The sequence below is a fragment of the Mustela erminea genome, chromosome 10, assembly GCF_009829155.1.
Source record: "Mustela erminea isolate mMusErm1 chromosome 10, mMusErm1.Pri, whole genome shotgun sequence".
In the NCBI taxonomy this organism is placed as follows: Eukaryota; Metazoa; Chordata; class Mammalia; order Carnivora; family Mustelidae; genus Mustela; species Mustela erminea.
Window position 1 is genome coordinate 35,083,864 of NC_045623.1, and position 20,464 is coordinate 35,104,327.

Consider the following 20,464-nt stretch of genomic DNA (forward strand, 5'->3'; position numbering starts at 1 on the left):
GAGAGAGAGAGAGAGAGGGAGAGGGAGAGAACGTGCAGAGGGAGAGGGAGAAGGAGAGAGAGTCCCAAGCAGATCCTGTTCTCAGGACCTGAGCAGAAACCAAGAGTCACTGGTGCAACAACTGACTACACCACCCACATGCTCCTGAATAAATTTAATTTTAAAACACCCAGCATAATATCATGCATTCACAGTTCCAAGAACATAGTATTTGCCTTAAAACCAAAAAAGCCCAAAATAACATTTGATAAAAATGAAAAATGTTCAAAACTAAAGGTCAATATCAAAAATAATAACACAGAAAAAAACTATCACCCTATGAGTGTTCAGTTAATAAAATATGCTATTAAATATCATCTAAGTAATATATCAAGTATAAAACAAATATTTTCCCTAAAAATAATTGAAAAATTCATTTGCAATATGGCATATAAACTAATTTTCATTATTAAACTTAAAAAAATCTTATTTATAAATATATACACATTTCTCCCTTTTCTGTATCTTCCCAGATTTCCTTAGGTGGGTGAGCAGGATGCATAGCTCCAAGTTAAAATTCTACCCCATCCCCCATTTCAAATTCTTAAATAAAACAAGACAAAATCAAAACACAACCTAACAACTTTTATTCTGAAATTACTTAGGAAATATCTATTAAAATGTGAAAGAAACATTAATTTGCAGAGGCAAAATCTTTAAATTAGTTGAGAATACAAAGGTAAATTTTTTAAGTCCACCTTTCTAATAAGACTTTATGGAAATTATAAAATTACAGAACCTTAGATTGGAAAGAACCTTTAAAATAATCGGTTTAGTGGTAACCAACACTTTCTCTTCTACATTATACCGCAGAACAAGGACACATTCCTATTTGTATCAACTGCTCCCCATAAGATGACTTTCAATTAGGAATTATATGCCCATTCCAGATTCCCAAAAGAACCCACAGCTCTACTCCAAATAATCACTCCCACTAGAATGTCCTGTCTTTCCATTTGTTGTTTCCTGAAAACCTGTCTATAGCGCTAGAAAACTAATATTAGAGTCTAAATTTTTTTTGAATTTTATTTATTTGCCAGAGAGAGACAGCAAGAGAGGGAACACAAGCAAGGGGAGAGGGAGAGGAAGAAGCAGGAGATGTGGGGCTCAATCCCAGGACCCTGGGACCATGATCTGAGCCAAAGGCAGACACTTAACCAACTGAGCCACCCAGGTACCCCCTGGAGTCTTAATTTTTTTAAAGATAACCTTTTGTGTTAGAACAATTTTAGATTCACAAGAAAGTTGCAAATATGGAGAGCTCCTGTGTACCCTTTACTCATACAGCTAAATTTTTCTTAACTGGTTTTAGTAGGAGTAAGTTATTTTTAAAAAATTTTTTAAAAGATTTTATTTATGTATTTGTCAGAGAGAGAGACGGAGAGAGACAGCATGCTCACAAGCAGGGGGAGCAGCAGGTAGAGGGAGAAGCAATTCCAAGATGCTGGGATCATGACCTGAGCTGAAGGCAGATGCTTAGCCAACCGAGCCACCCAGGCACCCCTAAAAATATTATTTTAAAAACTATTGTTTCTTACTTGTTTTATTGTCAATACTTTCAAATTTAGAAGCTAAAATGGTCTTAGAAATCATAATACATGTTTAAACAGCAAAATCACCGTAAGCACAAAAATGCAAAAACTGTGGTACTAAACAGACCATGAAAAGGATACTTGTTTACAGGGTAAGAGCTTAAAGAAGGTAGAGCCCCTTGTCTGACCTCAGTTTTGAACATGCACATCAGACAACTCACATTTTTCAGCCCTCTGTGCATGCCCACAAAAGACTGTGAAAATGTCACAAGTATGGATGCTGGGACAAATAAGTTTTATCAGATAGGTGAATTCACACATATGGAATATGTAAATAATGCGGACTGGCTATATACACTTACATTTATAGTACTTACCTTGGAAGATCCATTTGAATACATCTGTATCATGTTCTCTGCACCTTGTTTTACTTTAAGTTCTATATCCAATTGTTTTTGTAAGGCCATCAATCTATTATTACTAGTGGAACAACGAGGGTCACTGCTGGGAGTATCTGGAGTCCTTGGGCAATCTGTAAATTAAATAGTATGTAAAAATTACTTAGTAGGACCAATTGCTGCTTAAAATTAGAAGCTGATATTCTCAAAGAATACAGAATTATAGGGTTTGAGATGAGCTTAAAGTCACCTAAATGGAATCTCCTTATGCTTACCAATAATACAAGAATTGAAGCCAAGAAAATACTCAAGTAGAGTTGCAGGATCATCTGCCAGGGATACACTAAGTTTGAAACTGAATTAGGTCACTGCTCCAAAGTCTTCCCAACACTATTATGTTTACATTAAATAAAATAATTTGACTCATCTATTCAACAATTATACTAAATCTGTACTTAATACCTGACTGGTTGAAGAATGCGGCATATTTAAACATTATACAGATTCCTCTAAAGTAATTATTTGTAAATAGAATATAATGCCAGCATTCTTTATAGTAATAACTTAAACATACACATAAAGGATTTCACATTTTGTTTACTACTAGGAGGATTTCAATCACAATGAAAGTGTTTCATGGACACAGATTGATTGATACCACATTGATGATAGGGGTATATCTAAAACATAAAGTCCATGGTTTCTCATAAAGCATACAGTGATGCTTCTACTTTGAAATAAAAACAATAACTTTGAACAGAAACTTCTAATTATTTTGGCGAATCCATTATTGAAACACTTCTAATTTTACTGTATAATTAAAATTCTTCATAGTGAAGTTCATCATTTTGTGTTTTATCTACCTTAGGTCACTTGCTTAAAAAAAAAAAACAACTTAGATGACTAGAATACTAAACCTGGTTTAGTTATAAATAACTTGGCAATCACAGGAAAATTGTCTGAACTGAAAGTTACTTTAACCTTTGTGCTTCAGGGTTAAGTGCAATAAAAGATGGTATGACTAACCGATTTTAATGAATATTTTATTTTACATTTGGCTTTATATACTTTTAAAAAAATTCATGAATTTAAAAACAATTCAACATAATTTCTTAATTAACTTGTAAAAATACAGGTGCTATGCTAGTTATGGATATAAAATACCATTTTATCATTTATATACTATGCTACAAAGTATAAGTCCTGATGTAAGGGTTCTATAAACTCATCAATCCTCATAAACAGCCCTGTAATGAGCACTGCACCCACATTATAGGAAAAAAAAAAAAACAACAACTAGGGCACAGAGTGGTGAAGAAACTGGCCCAAGGTCATATATCTAGCAAGTCAGTTCCATACCAAAGTCTACCTTACTAAGTGCTGTGCTATGCTGCCTTATTACCATTTTAAAAACCTTGTAAACAACTATACTAGACTCTGCATGTATGCATACTTACATATATAATAGTACAATTATACACACACAAATATGTATATGTATGCATATTAATCCTTAAAATAACTTCTCTACATTTTATGCAGCAGGAAACAGGCAGTCACATTTACTAGCTGAGATTCAAATTCAAAAAAGGTTTCTATTGTAACTGAATTCCCCACATTATAAATGAGCTGCTCCAAAAGCTGATTTTATAAGTGACATATTCTTTTTTTTTTTTTTTAAAGATTTTATTTATTTATTTGACAGAGATCACAAGTAGGCAGAGAGGCAGGCACAGAGAGAGGAAGAAGCAGACTCCCTGCGGAGCACAGAGTCCGATGCAGGGCTCGATCCCAGGACCCTGGGATCATGACCTGAACCAAAGGCAGCGGCTTTAACCCACTGAGCCACCCAGGCACCTCTATAAGTGACATATTCTTATTTTAAAAAATGAATATTAAGTATAGATAACTTTTCTGAACAAACTCACAAATGAACTACTTAACATATTGTTATGGACAGAATGTTTATGTCCCCGTAGATGCATATGTTGAAACCCTAATGTGATGGTACTGGAGGTGAGCCCTCTGGTAGGTAATTAGATCATGAGGATGGTTTCTCTTTCATGTAAGGATACAGAGAAAAGACGCTGTCTAAAACCAGGAAGAGGCCCGTCACCAGAGCTCTGACCCTGCGGGCACCTCGATCTCAGTTCCCAGCCTCTAGAACTGTGAGAAATAAATGTCTGTTATTTAAGCCACCCAATATATGGTATTTTGTTGAATCAGTCTAAACTAAAACATATGCATCATAGTGGTTAAGAGTACCTACATTTGAATCTCAGTTTTGGAACTGAGATTTAGTACAAACCATATAATAGATGGTAAGCCTCTTAACAGTTCTGTGCCTCATTGTCATTATTGTTAAACAATAAAAATAGTATCAAGCACGCAGGGTTACAGTGATTTAATAAAGAACTTAGAACTGTAAAGAACTTAGAAAAGGGCATGGTACATAGTAAATATTCAATAAACATTAACTAGTAGTAGTTACTGTATAAAGTGTAAGCATATCTTCTATTGAGTCTATATATGAATTGCACTTCATACTAATGACTAAAAAGTTATGTCTATTTAGATCTTTGAACAGTCAGATTTTCTTTCTTTCTTGTAGAAATTGAAATCACATAAAATTTGGCATATCAAGTTAACTTATAGTAAGCACATTTAAAAAAAAAAAAAGAACTGGGATGCATTCACAGAAGGCTCTCAGTTGTGGAAATGCGTTTTCTGTAAAATAGCTGATCATGCTTAGCCTAGGGTGAAAAAGAGAAATGATTCTTTTTAATTTTTTAAACTTTTTATTAACATATAATGTATTATTAACCCCAGGGGTACAGGTCTATGAATCACCAGGTTTACACACTTCACAGCACTCACGATAGCACATACCCTCCTCAATGTCCATAACCCAACCACCCTCTCCCTAACCCCCTCCCTGCAGCAACCCTCAGGTTTTTTTTTGTGAGATTAAGAGTCTCTTACGGTTTGTCTCCCTCCTGATCCAATCTTGTTTCATTTTTTCCTTCCCTACCCCCCAAACTCCCCATGTCTCCTCTCAAATTCTTCATATCAGGGAGATCATATGATAATTGTCTTTTTCTGATTGACTTATTTCACTCGGCACACTACCCTCTAATTCCATCCACATCATTGCAAATGGCAAGATTTCATTTCTTTTGATGGCTGCAAAGTATTCCATTGTATATACATACCACATCTTCTTTATCCATTCATCTGTTGATGAAATCTAGGTTCCTTCCATAGTTTGGCTATTGTGGACACTGCTGCTTTAAACTTTAGGGTGCACATGCCCCTTCAGATCACTACATTTGTATCTTTAGAGTAAATACCCAGTAGTGCGATTGCTGGGTTGTAGGGTAGTTCTATTTTCAACTTTTTGAGGAACCTCCATGCTATTTTCCAGAGTGGTTGCACCAGCTTGCAATCCCACCAACAGTGTAGGAGGGTTCCCCTTAAGAGAAATGATTCTTGCCTAAATATTTAAATATCTGTCTATGAAAGAAGCTATCCACTTACTATTTCCCCACAGAGCAAAGAATTAGAATAAACAGATAAAGGTAGTGAGGGTAAACATTTTTATCACAGAATAAAGAGAAATTCCTTACATTTTAAGTTATCTAACAATGAAACAGAACCCTTAAAATGTAATAAAATCCCCTGTTTCTGCAAGCATTTACACAAGAGCTAGGTTATAATCTGTTAAAGAAGCTATATAAGAAATTTTTGCACATTGGGGCACCTGGGTGGCTCAGTGGGTTAAGCCTCTGCCTTCAGCTCAGGTCATGATCCCAGGGTCCTGGGATCGAGTCCTGCATCGGGCTCTCTGCTCAGTGGGGAACCTGCTTCCTCCTCTCTCTCTCTCTCTCTCTCTGTCTCTCTGCCTACTTGTGATCTCTGTCAAATAAATAAATAAATTCTTAAAAAAAAATTTTTTTTGCACATTAAAACAGGTTGTACTAAGACACTGAAAGAGACACTGATTCTAACAGTCTGAGAATCTGTAATAGTATTATAAAATCTAACATGGTTTTTATGGAAAAGTATATCCTCAGTTTTAATAAGGATTATAAGAACATGAGAAATAATATAATGATGAGGAGTCCAGGCTCTGGAGGTTAGGATGCCTAGGTTAAAATCCTGTGGCTACTGCTTATTGGTGTGATCCTGATCATATACTTACTTACTCTGTGCTGCCGTTTCCTCAGCCACAAATTGGGGGTTATTGTGAAGATAAAGCCTGTATAGTGCTTAGGCCAATGTTTAGGGCTCAATAAAATTACATGACAGGGCACAGTTAAGTAGCTGGTATTTCTGCTCATTTAGTCTTCAAAGAAACTCAGAAATTTTGTAATATAACCTCAATTTACAAATAAAAACAACTAAAAGTTAGAAGGATCAAGTAATTTGCACAAGTCACAAAAGTGTATGCCAAGGCAGAATTTTAACCTTAGATATGTCTAGTTTTATAAAGCCTACTTTTTACTCATTGAGAAATTAGAGAAACACTTTGCTGTCCCCCTATTTTTCCTTTCAACAAACTCCTTTTTTTCTCTCCAATTTCCTTTCTTACGGGTTACGGGAAATTACAGCATTATTAAACATACAGTGGCCCATATATTTGTTAAACACTTTCCTTCATTGTAAGACATATTTTAAAACAGGGATAATCAGAACTCCCATGTTCTCTTCTTTCAAAAGAGGCAACTTTTTAGAATTCTGTAAAATGAAATTATTTTTCCACACTGAGAAGATCAAATGTTAAATCTATTCTTTTTTTTTTTTTTAAGATTTTATTTATTTACTTGACAGAGGGACAGATCACAAGTAGGCAGAGAGGCAGGCAAAGAGAGAGAGAGGGGGAAGCAGGTTCCCTGCTGAGCAGAGAGCCCAACGCGGGACTCAATCCCAGGACCCTGGGATCATGACCTGAGCCGAAGGCAGAGGCTTTAACCTACTGAGCCACCCAGGCGCCCCTGTTGAATCTATTCTTAAGTACATACTTTGCCACTTTAAAAAAATATACCCGATTAAGACTCATGTCAAATCTCCATTTGCTGCATCTATTTGCTATAACTACCAAACCAGCTTTGGGGAGGGGGGTGGATTACAGGAATTATTCGTACTTCTAACCATTACATCTAAACATCATGATATAATTTGAAATACGTTACACAAAATTCAGTAACAAGGTTTTAATGTGTTTATATATTAGACCAAAAAGGTCCCAAATAAATTCCCACTTTCATAGCTAGGCATTAGTAGCTTTATGGTCACTAAGTCTCCATTACTGTTTTTTGTCAAATTCAAAAAAATTTGCTTTAAAAAAAAAAATCTCTTCCTATTCATCAAAATACAATGTACTTTTCTTCCTCCATACCACTGTTAACTCAGCTAGGGCATTACTTTTTCCTTCCCTAGCCATCCCCTCATCTGCTCAGGTGCTCTTTCTAGTGTGTCTCCAAAGTATATTTTCTTCCCTCTATTGAAATATATATTATACAGTATTACAAGGATCTATTTTCATGTCTATTTTCCTTCTGAAACTACAGGTATCTCGATTTAACTATTTTAATGGATTAGTTTAACAGCAAATTAGACATAGAAAAATAGCAGACTCGTACTGAAAAATAAGTAAGTTTAAAAATCAGGTGGAGGGCATTAAAAGGCATGGAGGGCAAAACAACAACAACAAAACAAAAAATGAAATGTACTTACTGTGTTTCAGGAGAAAAAAAGAAAAATGATTCGAAGACATTATGTGAAGAGAAAATGGCAATTTTTGCAGAACTTATAAAAGATACCAATCCATAAATTCAAGCTACCCAATCAACCACAAGCAGAAATCTATCTATCTCTATATATATGTATATACACACATACACATGGGAAAAAGTCCATACCTGGACACATCATGGTAAAACTTCAAAAAACCAAATACAAAATCTTAACAGTAGCCAATAAAAGGGTACCTTTAAAGAAGCCACTGTAGATTGACAATAGACTTTTCAAAAATAGCAATGAAAGCTAGAAGACAGAATGATAGTTTCTTTGTAAGATGTAATTATCATGGTTATATTGTAAACTCAGTGAAAATACCTTTCAAGAATGAAGAAAAAACTAAAACATTATCAAAATGGAAAGAATGTCACAAACATAAACTCTTAAAAAGAAAGCTCTAAAACTGATACAAATTAGTGTATCAAAAGAGAAATAAGGAATGAAGAAAACAGAAAATGGTTTGTATGTCAGAAACTTTAAATGACCACTATATAAAATCAGTAAAGTCATGTAAGGGTTTTAAGAAAGCTAGAATAAAAAATAAGGCAACAACAACAGATAAGCCAAGATGTGGGTAAGTAGAGGCATCCTAAGGCCTCTGAATTGTGTGGAGATGAGTAAGTACAATGATTAACAATAGTCTTTGATAAGCATGCATTTTACGTTGTCTAAATTAACCAAAATTTCCAAAATAATTGACTGATGTTTAAAAATACTATAAAAATGCTAAGAAAGAAGAAACACTGAAATCACAAAATATAAATCCAAATATATCAGTAATTATTTAAATATAATGAAGTAAATGGTCTAGGTAAAAGACAAAGAAAGATCTTAAACTGATTCTAAGATTAATCTGGGTAAAAACTATACAACTAAATGTAACTATATATTATTAACAGGACACACATCTAAATTACAGTAATATAGAAAAGCTGAAAGTAAAAGAATAGAAAAAAATATTCCATACAATCAACAATTCCAACCCCCAAACTATAACAGGCAAAAGACACTTTTAGCACAAAAATTTCTGGAGATAAGAAATTCATTTTACTAACAGAAGGCTCAATTCACCTTCTATTGAAAAGATAAATCAATTCTAAATTTGTAGGTGCTCAAAAACATGGCCACAAAAGAAAGCAAAAGTTGACAGAATTAAAAAGAAAACAATAACTCTGTATTCCACACTAAGTAATTACAGTGTTTTTAGTAATGAATAAAGTAAACACAAATCCAGGTTAAGGATGCAGATTTTAACACCACAGTTAAATGCTTAACCTATAAACATACTAAGAATAACACCCAACAACTGGAGGATATGCGTTATTATTATTATTATTTTTTGGCACACGCAGAACATAAAGCAAGTCTCAGCAAATTTCAAGGGACTACAGTGTAATTAATTTAAAAAAATCAATAAATAAAGGATAACTGGGAAGTCCTCATGTTTAATAACTAAAAAATACACTTTTAACTAGTTCATGAGACAACAGAGACACAATGAAAATGAGAAAATGATCTCAAACAGATCAGAACTTTAGGTGGTATCAGCACCATGGTGTTATAGATGTTCCTCCTTTTTGTACACCCTTTTATTTTTTTAAAAAATTGTTTTTAAAGATTTTTTATTTTTATGTATTTGACAGAGAGAGAAATCACAAGTAGGCAGAAGTCGGCAGAGAAGCAGGCATATAGAGGGAGAAGCAGGCTCCCGGCTGATCAGAGAGCCTGATGTGGGGCTCGATCCCAGGATCCTGAGATCATGAGATCATGACCTGAGCCAAATGCAGAGGCTTAACCCACTGAGCCACCCAGGCACCCCATACATCCTCTTTTAAACAATAAATTAGACATCCATCTATGAACAAAAGTGCCTTTGTGAAATCTGTGGTATCCAGCACCATAGGCCAAAGGACATGGGAGCAGTCTCGCCCACATTAGCATTCAGTAATAGGCAAGACAAATCTTGTGTATCTCCAAATCTTGTGATCTTTTTTTCAAAAGATCATCAAGAAGACAAAAGGTAACAAGTGTCCTCAAAGGCTTTAGAGATAGAGGAACCCATGTATATTGTTGGTGGGAATGTAAACCCATTTAGCTATTATGGAAAACGGTATGAAGTTTCCTCAAAAAGTTAAAAATAGAACTGCCACATGATTCAGCAATCCCACTCCTGGGTATATACGTAAAGGAAATAAAAACATGCCGAAGAGATATATGCACTCCCATGTTTATTGAAGCATTTACTCACAACAGTCAACATCTGAAAATAACCTAAAGATCCAACAACAGCAATATGGATAAAGATGTGGGGGTGTATGTACCTATGTATGTATGTATACATAAACACACAAAATGGAATATGTATTATTCAGCCATATGTGACATGGATTTTGAGGGCATAATACTAGGTAAGGTAAGTCAGACCCAGAAAGACAAATACTGTATGGTATCACTTACATGTGGAATCTAAAAAAGCTAAAATATCATAAAATAGAATGTAAAATGATGGTTAACAGATGCTGGAGGTGGGAAAATTGAGGATGTGTTGTTTAAGGGCATAAACTTGGAACTGATAAATAAGTAGGTCCTAGAGATCTAAAGCACAGCAGAGTGATTATAAACAACAATGCTATATTATAAATGTCAGAGGTACTAAGAGACTAGGTCTTAATTGCTTCCACCACAAAAAAGAGACAATCACTTCATAAAGCCGAGACAATCACTTCATAAAGCCGTCAGCTAATGCTATAGTGATAATCATGTTGCAATATATAAATGTATCAAACCAACATATTGTTAACCTTAAACTTATATAATGTTGCATATCAATTATATAAAAAGAAAAATAAATTTAAAAATTTTTACATATGGAAAATGCAGTTAAGCAATACTGAGAGGATATTCATAACCCTAAAAACATATATTAGGAAAGAGAATAAATTTTAAAGTTCTAAGCATCTGTCTCAAGTTAGTTTAAAAAAAATAGCCAAGACATTCCAAAGAGACCAGGAGAAAGAAGTACTAAAGATTAGGGTAGAGATTAACAAAATAAAATCAAATACACAAAAGAAAAGATCAGTAAAGATTTCTTTTTTTTTTTTTGAAGGGGCAGAATAATAACAAGAGAAATCTTAGAAAAGTGGTCAAGGAAGAAAAATGGATAACATACCAGTATGAGAAATGAAAGAGCAAATGTTACTAGAGATATATGCTGACTTTAAATGAATGATACAGATGTTATAAATTATGTCAATAAATTTGAAAATTATGTTAAATGGAGAACATCTTAAATTAATTTCACCCAAGTAATTTTTTAAAAAAGATAACCACCTATAAAATTCAAAGTGCTGGGGTATCTATGTGGCTCAGTAGGTTAAACATTCAACTCTTGATTTCCGCTCAGGTCCTGATCTCAGAGTTGTGAAATCAAGCCTGGCCAGCATCTGACTCCATGGTGGGCATGAAGCCTACTTAAGATTCTCTCTCTCTGCCTATCCCTCCCACCCCCACTCTAAAAAAACAAAAACAAAAATCAAAGTGCTATGAGACACCTAAAACTACAGAATTAGAAAATATTTGTAATCTTTAAGTACCAACTTCATACTCCATATTCAATCTCCTCTCCTGCTTAAAATAAGAGGCAAGTTAAGAGGGAAAACAAAATTTCTCAGTCTCACTTGGACAAGTCAGTACATGGCGCATGTGACCCAATTCCAGGGCAGATAGGAGACAGACATCTTTAGCTTTGTTTTTCTGAGAATGCTTTTGCTTTTGTGATAAAAAGAGACTTGTTAAACTCTCATCATCCTGTTGGAATAAAGCTTGGATTTTAATAAGAGCCCAAGAAAAGGCTGTGGCAGAAACCTACAAAGTGAGCAATGAAATCAGAAAAAGCCTAATTAAAGACAGACAGCTTATAAGGTGCCATCCATAATGGCTGAATTATCTGCTGACTTGCCTTTGGCTTAGGATGACTGTGGGAAAGAATGGTATCTTTTAAACATTCCTACTGCCCTCATCTAGCTTTGACACAGGAAATCATACTATCTACATGGTCCCCAAAATTTATTTTAATGGGCCACAGGTTGATAATGCTTCCAAGCATCTTACCAAAAGAAATGCAAATCCTCTTTGAAAAAATTCAAACCTAGAGGCACCTAGGTGGCGAGGTCAGCTGGACCACCTCTTGGTTTTGCCTCCGGTCATGATCTAAGAGTCACAGGACTGGGCCCATATCAGGCTCAAGCCATTCTCTTTCCCTCCCCAACCCCTCCCACTTGTGCATTCTCCCTAAAATAAATCTATAAGTAAATAAATAAATAAATAAATTCAGACCTAAAAGAACCTCCACAGGTAAAGTTCCAGTGAAAATGTGCACACAATTATAAATAACAAAGATCAGGTAGAAAAAAAAAATCACCCTGAGTGAGGAAAAAAGCTACAGGAGTAGCATGGCAAAAATTTCACTTACTGTCATTCTCTAATATAGAATATGAAAAAGTATATTTAATATGTAAAACTAAATTTAAAAAGTATCAAAAGAATGGCCAGGAGAAGAGACTATCAAAAAGTACCAAGATTAACAAAACAAGACTATTAAAAATTACCAAAACTAGAAGTAGTAAAAAATGTGTAACAGAAATTAGAAATATATGGGCTCAAGAGCAAACTAGACACAGGTGAAAGAGTATTAGAGAAATGGAGATAGACCTGAAGAAATTACCATGCATCTAACTGGAGTTCCCAAAATGAAAGAGTGGAGTGAACGTAGGAGGTACAATACTCAAAAAAACAAAAAACAAAAACCAGGAGCTAAGAATTTCCCATAACTGACGAAATATGCAAATCTCAGATTCAGGAAAGTGGAACAGAGGGGAAAAAAAAAAAGAAAATGATAAACATGTGGGTAATTAAAAACCAACAATGATTAAATAAAATAATAATCAGATCTAATTTGTAGAAATGAAGATTAAATGATAGAACTAGAATATGGACAAGAATGGCACACAAATTAAGTGGAGTTAAGCAGGTTGGAGTTCTAGTATTCTCAGTTTGTTGTATGGTATTGGGAAGATGGAAAACCATTCAGTCTAGTTGATAAACAGAAACCATACTAGGCATTTTGAACAAAGGGAATAAAGGGAATTTAACACAGAGAACTGATTACATCATATCTATCCAGGTATTATTCAAAGGATGAGGGACAAAATAGTAAGAAAATGAAAGAGCTTAGTCAGGTGTACTGCTTTGGAAGTCATCAGAAAATACAATGCGGTTAAACTATCCCTATGGCTGAGATTCTCCAGAGCCAGAATAATTAGTAAAAACTCAATCTGTTAGTAGTTTTGCCAACAATATGTAGAGGAACAGATATGCTATTTTCGGTGCTTTCAGTATTTTTTCTAAAACCACAACTGAGCAATTGTCTTCCAAGATGAATGAGAGTCTTAGAACACAAGAGCAATCCATATGCTTAAAAGGTTCCTGATTACTTAAGGTCCAGCCTTAAACTGGTTCCTTCCTTCTTTAGGAGGTGACCTTGTAGCTGACCTTGAGTCTTCCCTCACCCAAGAAAATTTCAGACTTTACTTTATCTCTAAAAAGAGGTTTCATGGTCACAATCAGAAGAGATTACATGCTCATAATTGACCTTTCATCAAGCTATTAAAACACCTTATTCACGAAACACCCTAGAAAGGGCATATAGTCCATTCTCCAGGTTATACAAATGAGAAAAACAAGTCCTGGAGGGGACATAAGTGGTATATAATCACACAACTCCTGGATTAATCTCAAGTCATATAGTCTTTGATCTTTGTTTCATACCCAGCTGACTCTCAGTGCTCAATATTCATGAAATGGTACGTGTACAGCCAGGATGTCTGCTTATGGAACAAGGACTATTTATTTACTTCATTAAAAAAAAAAATTAAGAGGAAATATAGTGGAAGTAAACCTAGCCACATTTAAATTAATCAAAGTAATACACTGAAGCACTAGCTTACCATTTATCTACCTCTTTCACAAACTTCCATCTAAAGTCTTAGCTACTGTTTACTTACCAACATTCTGGTTTTCACCTGATACTTGTAAATTATTTTAAGAATAAACTGCTCCCAGGATGCCTGGGTGGCTCAGTTAGCTAAGCATCTGCCTTCAGCTCAGGTCATGATCCCAGGGTCCTGGGACTGAGTCCCACATCAGGCTCCTTGCTTATCAGGGAGCCTGCTTCTCCCACCGCCTGCTCTACCTGCCACTTCCCTGCTCATACTCTCCCTCTTTCTGACAAATAAATAATAAATAAAATCTTGAAAAAAACAAAAACAAAAACAAATTGCTACAATTACATTAACTGTTTATATTTCCCCAGAATTGAGCTTTTGTGTTTAAACAGATATGCTTACCTTATAGAGCCATCTGAACCTGCTCAGACTATAATGAATGCTCACTTATTATTAATGGGTGCTTAATCAATTAATTTGTGTACTCAGGATGACCTTTGGCATAGGTCATCAACTAACGTAATGTTGAGATCTTCTGTAACTAGTACAACCTCAGGATTAGCTTTCTTAATATTTTACAAAAATAGCAGAGGTAAGATTGTGGGCTGTAACATTATTTAAGGTTAAATAAGCAACTTAGGCATTAAAAATTTCAGAGCTGCTTCTATCTATTACATCTTAATGTTTGAAACTGATATGTATCTCCTGGTAGAGAAGACTTCTTTATTCTGTACTTAGGGCATGCACAGTTTTTTCATAAATTCTCCTAAAGATGGTGTTACTTTATTTTTCTTCTTTCCTACCTCTGATTACAATAATGTGTCTCATCAACCACTATAAATATGTTAGACTGGTTAAAAAATATATTAACAATACCAAGTGCTGGAGAGGATGTAGAACAACTAGAATTTTAATACAGTCCTGATAAGAATGATAAACGAACGATACAGCCACTCTTAAAAACATTTTGGGAGCTTTTAAAAAAAAATTTATTTCAAGTTTTTATTTAAATTCTAGTTAGCTACCATATATGGTAAAATTGGTTTCAGGAGTAGAATTCATCACTCACATTTAATATGTAGTGTTCAGCATAATCCTTAATATCACCCATTTAGTCCATCCCCGGCCCACCTCCCACCATCAACTCCATTCTCTGTAGTTAAGAGTCTCTTATGGTTTGCTTCCCTCTCTTTTTTCTTCCTTTATGTTCACCTGTTTTGTTTCTTATAATGTTAAACATACTCTAACGTGACTTAGCAATCACACTGCTAAGTATTTACTAAAGTGAACTAAAAACATGGTCACACAAAAACCTGTTAATGGTTAGTTACGGCAGCTTTACTGATAGTTGACAAAAACTGGAAAACCACTTTAAAGTCCTTGGTTAGAGGATAAACAAGTTGTGGTACATCTATATAATAGACTTACTACTCAGCAGTAAAAAAGAGTGAACTATTGATAAATGCAAAAATGTGGATGAATTTCAAAATGCAATTCTCTCAAAGAAATTAGTCTCAAAGATTGCATACCTTATGATTTCATTTATATGACATTCTTGAAAAGCAAACAACTGTGACAGAAAATAGACCAGCAATTGCCAGGAGATAGGGAACGGGGAGAGAGTGCAACTATAAACATCCCTGTTCCCTTTTCTGATTGTGGTGGTTAGATAAACCTGGTGTGTATTAAAATTTATGAAATGGTTCACCAAAAAAGAATCAATTTTACTGTGTATTACCTGTTTAAAAAAAGTATATCAAATAATTTAAGTGTTAGGAATCTATGAATCATGTAATCTCATGATTGTAAAGATGAGGAAACAAATCCGGGGTGTTGAAAGTGACTTGCTAATTAATAATCACAATTACTCAATGGCAACCCTCTCATTAAGAATTCAAAACTTAATACAAAGTATGTTTACCTCAAAATCAGAAATTCAGTCCCAAAAGAAAAATACATAGAATTACAAAACAAACCAGGCCACAGATTTCACACTTGTATTTTAATATAGATATAAAATTCAACTACAATTTCTATGCCATATTTAGGTGGATAGGCCAAGAATAAAAAAAAAATTCAAATATTACTTCTATTCAAGAAAGACCTCATAACTGCACCTTAGTCATTAGGAAAGAAAACTCCTTCAATACAGTTATTATCTCCAGAATTTAGCAGAATTTCTAAGGTTACCTCTAAAAAATTCCAATATTGTTAGTTGTATACTAAATCAGTATTTCCCTTCTGGATATTCTAGATATTAATTCTAGATATTAAAGAAAATATTCACTACTTCAATAGGTAAAAATCAGTCTAAGTTTGGTGGAAATGAGAAAATGGAAATAGGAAGAGATATAAGAAAAGGAAATAAGATGATAACAGAGGGACTTAAACTATACAAATTACTAGCTATACTTAATAAAATATGAGACATACCCTTAACCTCTTCTTTAGAGATGATACACAAAAGTTTAATATTCAGGATCCTAGTTCTTTCCCATTATTTTCTTTTGGAGTCTCAGGTGTCAACTAAGAGAGATTACCACTCCACTTTACAGAGATCCAATAATCTTTTTCATAAGGTGCATTCAGCCTCACCTAACCATATCTTAATAATTTCCATGTGGGATGATAATAATTCCAATAAGACTACCTTAAAGTACATAGAAAGTAAACAAGGCATAGGCATGAAGTAAACATCAAAAATATTAATTTCTTGCTACTCTGAAGAATAAATGAATACTCATATATTCCACCAATAACAGTCCCAAATGATCGATCTTGTATTATAACATGCAACATTTCGGAGTTTTATTAAGTCTTGAAATGTATCTGATAAAAATCCTTATTTTACAAATAAGAAACTAAAGATTAATAGAGTTAATCATTGCAAAGGTGAATTAAGAGTAGGCTTCCTACCTATTTACATAGTAATTATTCATACAATGCAGCCTTAAATTTTGTCCCTCTTTCCTTGAGTCATTCTGCTTGCAGACCTCCAAGATGAGAGGAGTTAGCTAAACATTTCTGTTATTAATACACATATTTTAGAGAACTGAAAGCAAAGAACTATGTCCTTGAATCTTCTTGTCAGACCTAATCTAAAATGATTTTGTTTACCTTAATACAGAATATAAAACAAATACAATTTTATGGCAATCTAATCTAAAATTAACGTTCAACTATCTTTAATCTTGTGTTGTTGTTGCTTTTACTGCTGCTAAATAAGTAATGAGGAAAAAAGAAAAAACAAAACAAAAAACAAACTTATTACCAGGAGGTATGACTATGCCATTTGCAAAGAGACGTTTAAAAAAAAAAACAAAAACCCTCAAATTTTAACAAAATTGTCAAGTTTATTCCACACAAACTTTAAGTATTAGTAAGTCACAGTATAAAGTTACATTTCATATAACATTTGCCCTGCAATTATATGAAAATTCAATATTAAAAATGATAATAGAAGGGCACCTAGATGGCTCAGTCAGTAAAACACCTGACTCTTGATTTTGGCTAACATCATGATCTCAGGGTTGTGAGACTAAGTCCTGCAGTGGGCCCTGCGCTGGGCTTAGAGCCTGCTTAAGATTCTCTCTCTTCCTTTCCCTCTGCCCCTATCTGACCCCTCACAACTGGCTTGCATGCTTTAAATAAGGAAATAAATAAATAAACAAATAAGAAAAACAAAGATCAGTAAAGAAAATTTCCAATTTATTTTAAAATTTTTATTCAATGCTTTGTTCCCCAAGTTGTTAAATTTTTAAAGTACTATGATAAAGTCTATTTTGGTATTAATTATAAGAACTAATACAAGATTTTTATTTGCTGGCTTTTTTTTTTTTTTTTTTGAGATATACAACCAAACAGCTATATGTTCCAGGCTCTATGATAAGCCTTGAGAATAAAAACATGTCCTTCCCCTCAAGGAGCATGAGGTTTAGTAAGTGATTTAAACATGTATGGAAGTAAATTACGATGCAACATGACACAACGATGAATGTACAGAGTAGAACAAAGAAAGATAATCAGAGACAGGAAAGATTTCACAAGGATATTCAAACTGGCTTTTGAGAAAGAAAAAGAATTTGCTAGTAGGATCCCAGGTCATTTCTTTAAATGAAACTTAGGAAAGAGAAACCTATAAAAGGTAGACCAGTGGTTGCCTAAAGAAAGCTATGGATGAGGACTGGAGATTGAGAATTAAGGTAAACAGGAGGACCACTGAATGATGAAAAGGTTCAGGATCCACTTGTTTTAATGACAGTTACCTGGGTATATCCATTTGTTAAAACTCATCAAATCATATACTTAAATCTGCATTTTATCATATGTAACTTACACTTCAGTAAAGTTGATTTTTTAAAAGGGTCGGAGGAAACCAAATGGGCTACTCTCTGTGGGGCAGAAACTCTCAATATTCCAATTACAAGGTAGTTATCAGTATTCTGTGAGGAAAGAAATGTTTTCACTAAATAAACAAGAGTTTAAAGCTCCAGTGCCATTTCTTATTTTAGACCTCTCCTAAAGAAGTAATGGTCAAAAAATGCAGAGCTCGGCAGAGTTCCAGTAGAACAGGCTATTTCTACATTAACATGATATTGCTAAGAAAAGCATTCTCATAATATGAATTTCCATTTATATGTAATTATTGAATGTATGGGTAAGAGAATACTAGAGTTGAAGAGTTCTTAGCTAACTTTGTTATTCTGGGAAAATTCACATCTTTGGGATTATTTTAGTTCTAAAATAAGATGACTGGTTTCTCTATGATAGCTGTCATTTTTAAGATTCAATTCTCCTTACTAAAATGAAATCTCTACATAGAGGGTCTCCAGATGAAATCACTAAGGTAGGCCACAGATGTTGAAATTGATGCATTAAAATTAAGTTTTATTAAGTACACTAAAGATCTGAAGGTATCTTATTCAATATTTTAGATTGGTAATTTGAGATTCTTAGTCACATTTATGTATTTTCTTAGTCAAATTTAATTTTGCTTATATCTGTTATTTCTTATTAGCTAATCTCACAGATACTTCTAAAATTTCTATGGTGTTGGATACGTTACTGTACATATACCACTCCTTTTCTCTGTGAATGAAGACACTGAAGGTTACAGAGATTACAAACCTTGCTCAAATATCATCTTTGCAAAGACAAAACTATTAGACAAATGTGTCTTATGTGATTTTTTAAGTAAAAAGTTTGAAAAGTATGCTTATATAAATGGATAAATATTGATACAAACGTGGAAATTTTTCTTCTGGAAGGATATACAACAAAAAAGTTAGTAATGCTACCTTTAAGGAGAGAGCCTAGGGAAGAGAGGTAGTTCTTCTATTTTTACTTTCTGTGCCATGGAAAAATTTCCAACATGAACATTTGTTAATTCCATTGTTTACAAATCTTAGGTCAGACTTATGGGTTATATTTTTCTTTTTCTTTTCTATATTTAAGAAAAAAAGTAATGTTTGGTTTTAAAAAATTTTTTTCTTCTTTCTTTTCAAACTATATGCCTGGTGGCTTGGTTGTTAATTCAGTTGCTTAGAGCACACAGAACAAAGGTCATAGGTTTGATTAATTATGTTGGCAAAGAATAAAAATATCCCTCAGTCACAGAATACATTTTAACTTTAAAAAGTCATCTGGCAAACTCGTGTTGCTGATCACAAGGATGAATCAGGTAAGAGCATGTGGTTGACTCAATACAAAACATTAATCTTGGAAAATAACTCTAAGTAATGTCTTACTGAAAGAGGGTAACAGAGTAGACAGCAATGTTACTCATCTCCAAGTAAACGTTTCAATTTTCATAACCATCAACTAACTGCATTTCTCAATAAATAGAAACAAGACCTTAACAACTGGATAAAAAACAGTTCTGGTACTTTCAGAAAAACCAAAAACAGTTATGTCATAAAGCTAACTAATTTCAAAGATAATATTCTTATTAATACACTATATAAAAATAATTCTTAATACATTATATAAATACCAAATAAAATACATATATACCTGTAACATCTTCTGGATCTGAAACAACAATATGTGCATTTAGTTCCTGTAGCTTGTGATGAAGTTCTTCTAGTTTTTTATTTGACTTTTTCAAAATGTTGTCCACGTAAGCCAAGCTTTTTTTATCTGTTGTGACTTTCCTCAGATTTTCAGCTCCTTCTTTGATTTTCAGTTCTTTCCTTATTTCTCTCTTGATTCGATCCTTGATATCATCCAATTTCTGCTGCACCACAGTATCTGAAAAGTCTAATTTTTGAACAGCACTCACATTCTCAGAAAATGGAAGACTTCGGGAATCTCCCTACAGAAAAAAACCAAACATACAAATGTGGTAGTTTAGGAAAATTAGGTGCTCAGTAACGTGCAGTGTAAGTGCCAATGTATTTAGTGATTCTTTATTAAGAACATTAAATTATTTCCTTAATAAGCAACAGACTAGTTACCTTTTTTATTACCATACCAAATCCTAAGTCCAAAACCTCTCTGCCTATTCACTAAATAGCATTATCTGACAAATTTATATTAAAGTAAACACATCTACACACAAAAGCATCTTAGTGTTCTATAAAGACAGTGAATTTCTGATATCCAATGAAGCCAAGTTAGATTCTAACACCTAGGGACGCCTGGGTGGCTCAGCTGGTTAAGCGGCTGCCTTCGGCTCAGGTCATGATCCCAGCGT

General features: G+C 33.8%; 1 protein-coding gene across 2 annotated transcripts in view; it reads right to left on the reverse strand.

Annotated features, from left to right (window-relative positions):
- The window catches only part of PKN2 (protein kinase N2), a 132,386-nt gene that overhangs the window by 67,500 nt on the left and 44,422 nt on the right, over positions 1–20,464 (reverse strand). For both annotated transcript variants that reach the window (XM_032360797.1, XM_032360796.1), the window contains exons 2-3: positions 19,783–20,083; positions 1,949–2,103 (exon numbers count right to left, since the gene is read on the reverse strand). In XM_032360797.1, the coding sequence (XP_032216688.1) occupies positions 1,949–2,103; positions 19,783–20,083 (456 nt within the window). The remainder of the gene's footprint in view (positions 1–1,948; positions 2,104–19,782; positions 20,084–20,464) is intronic.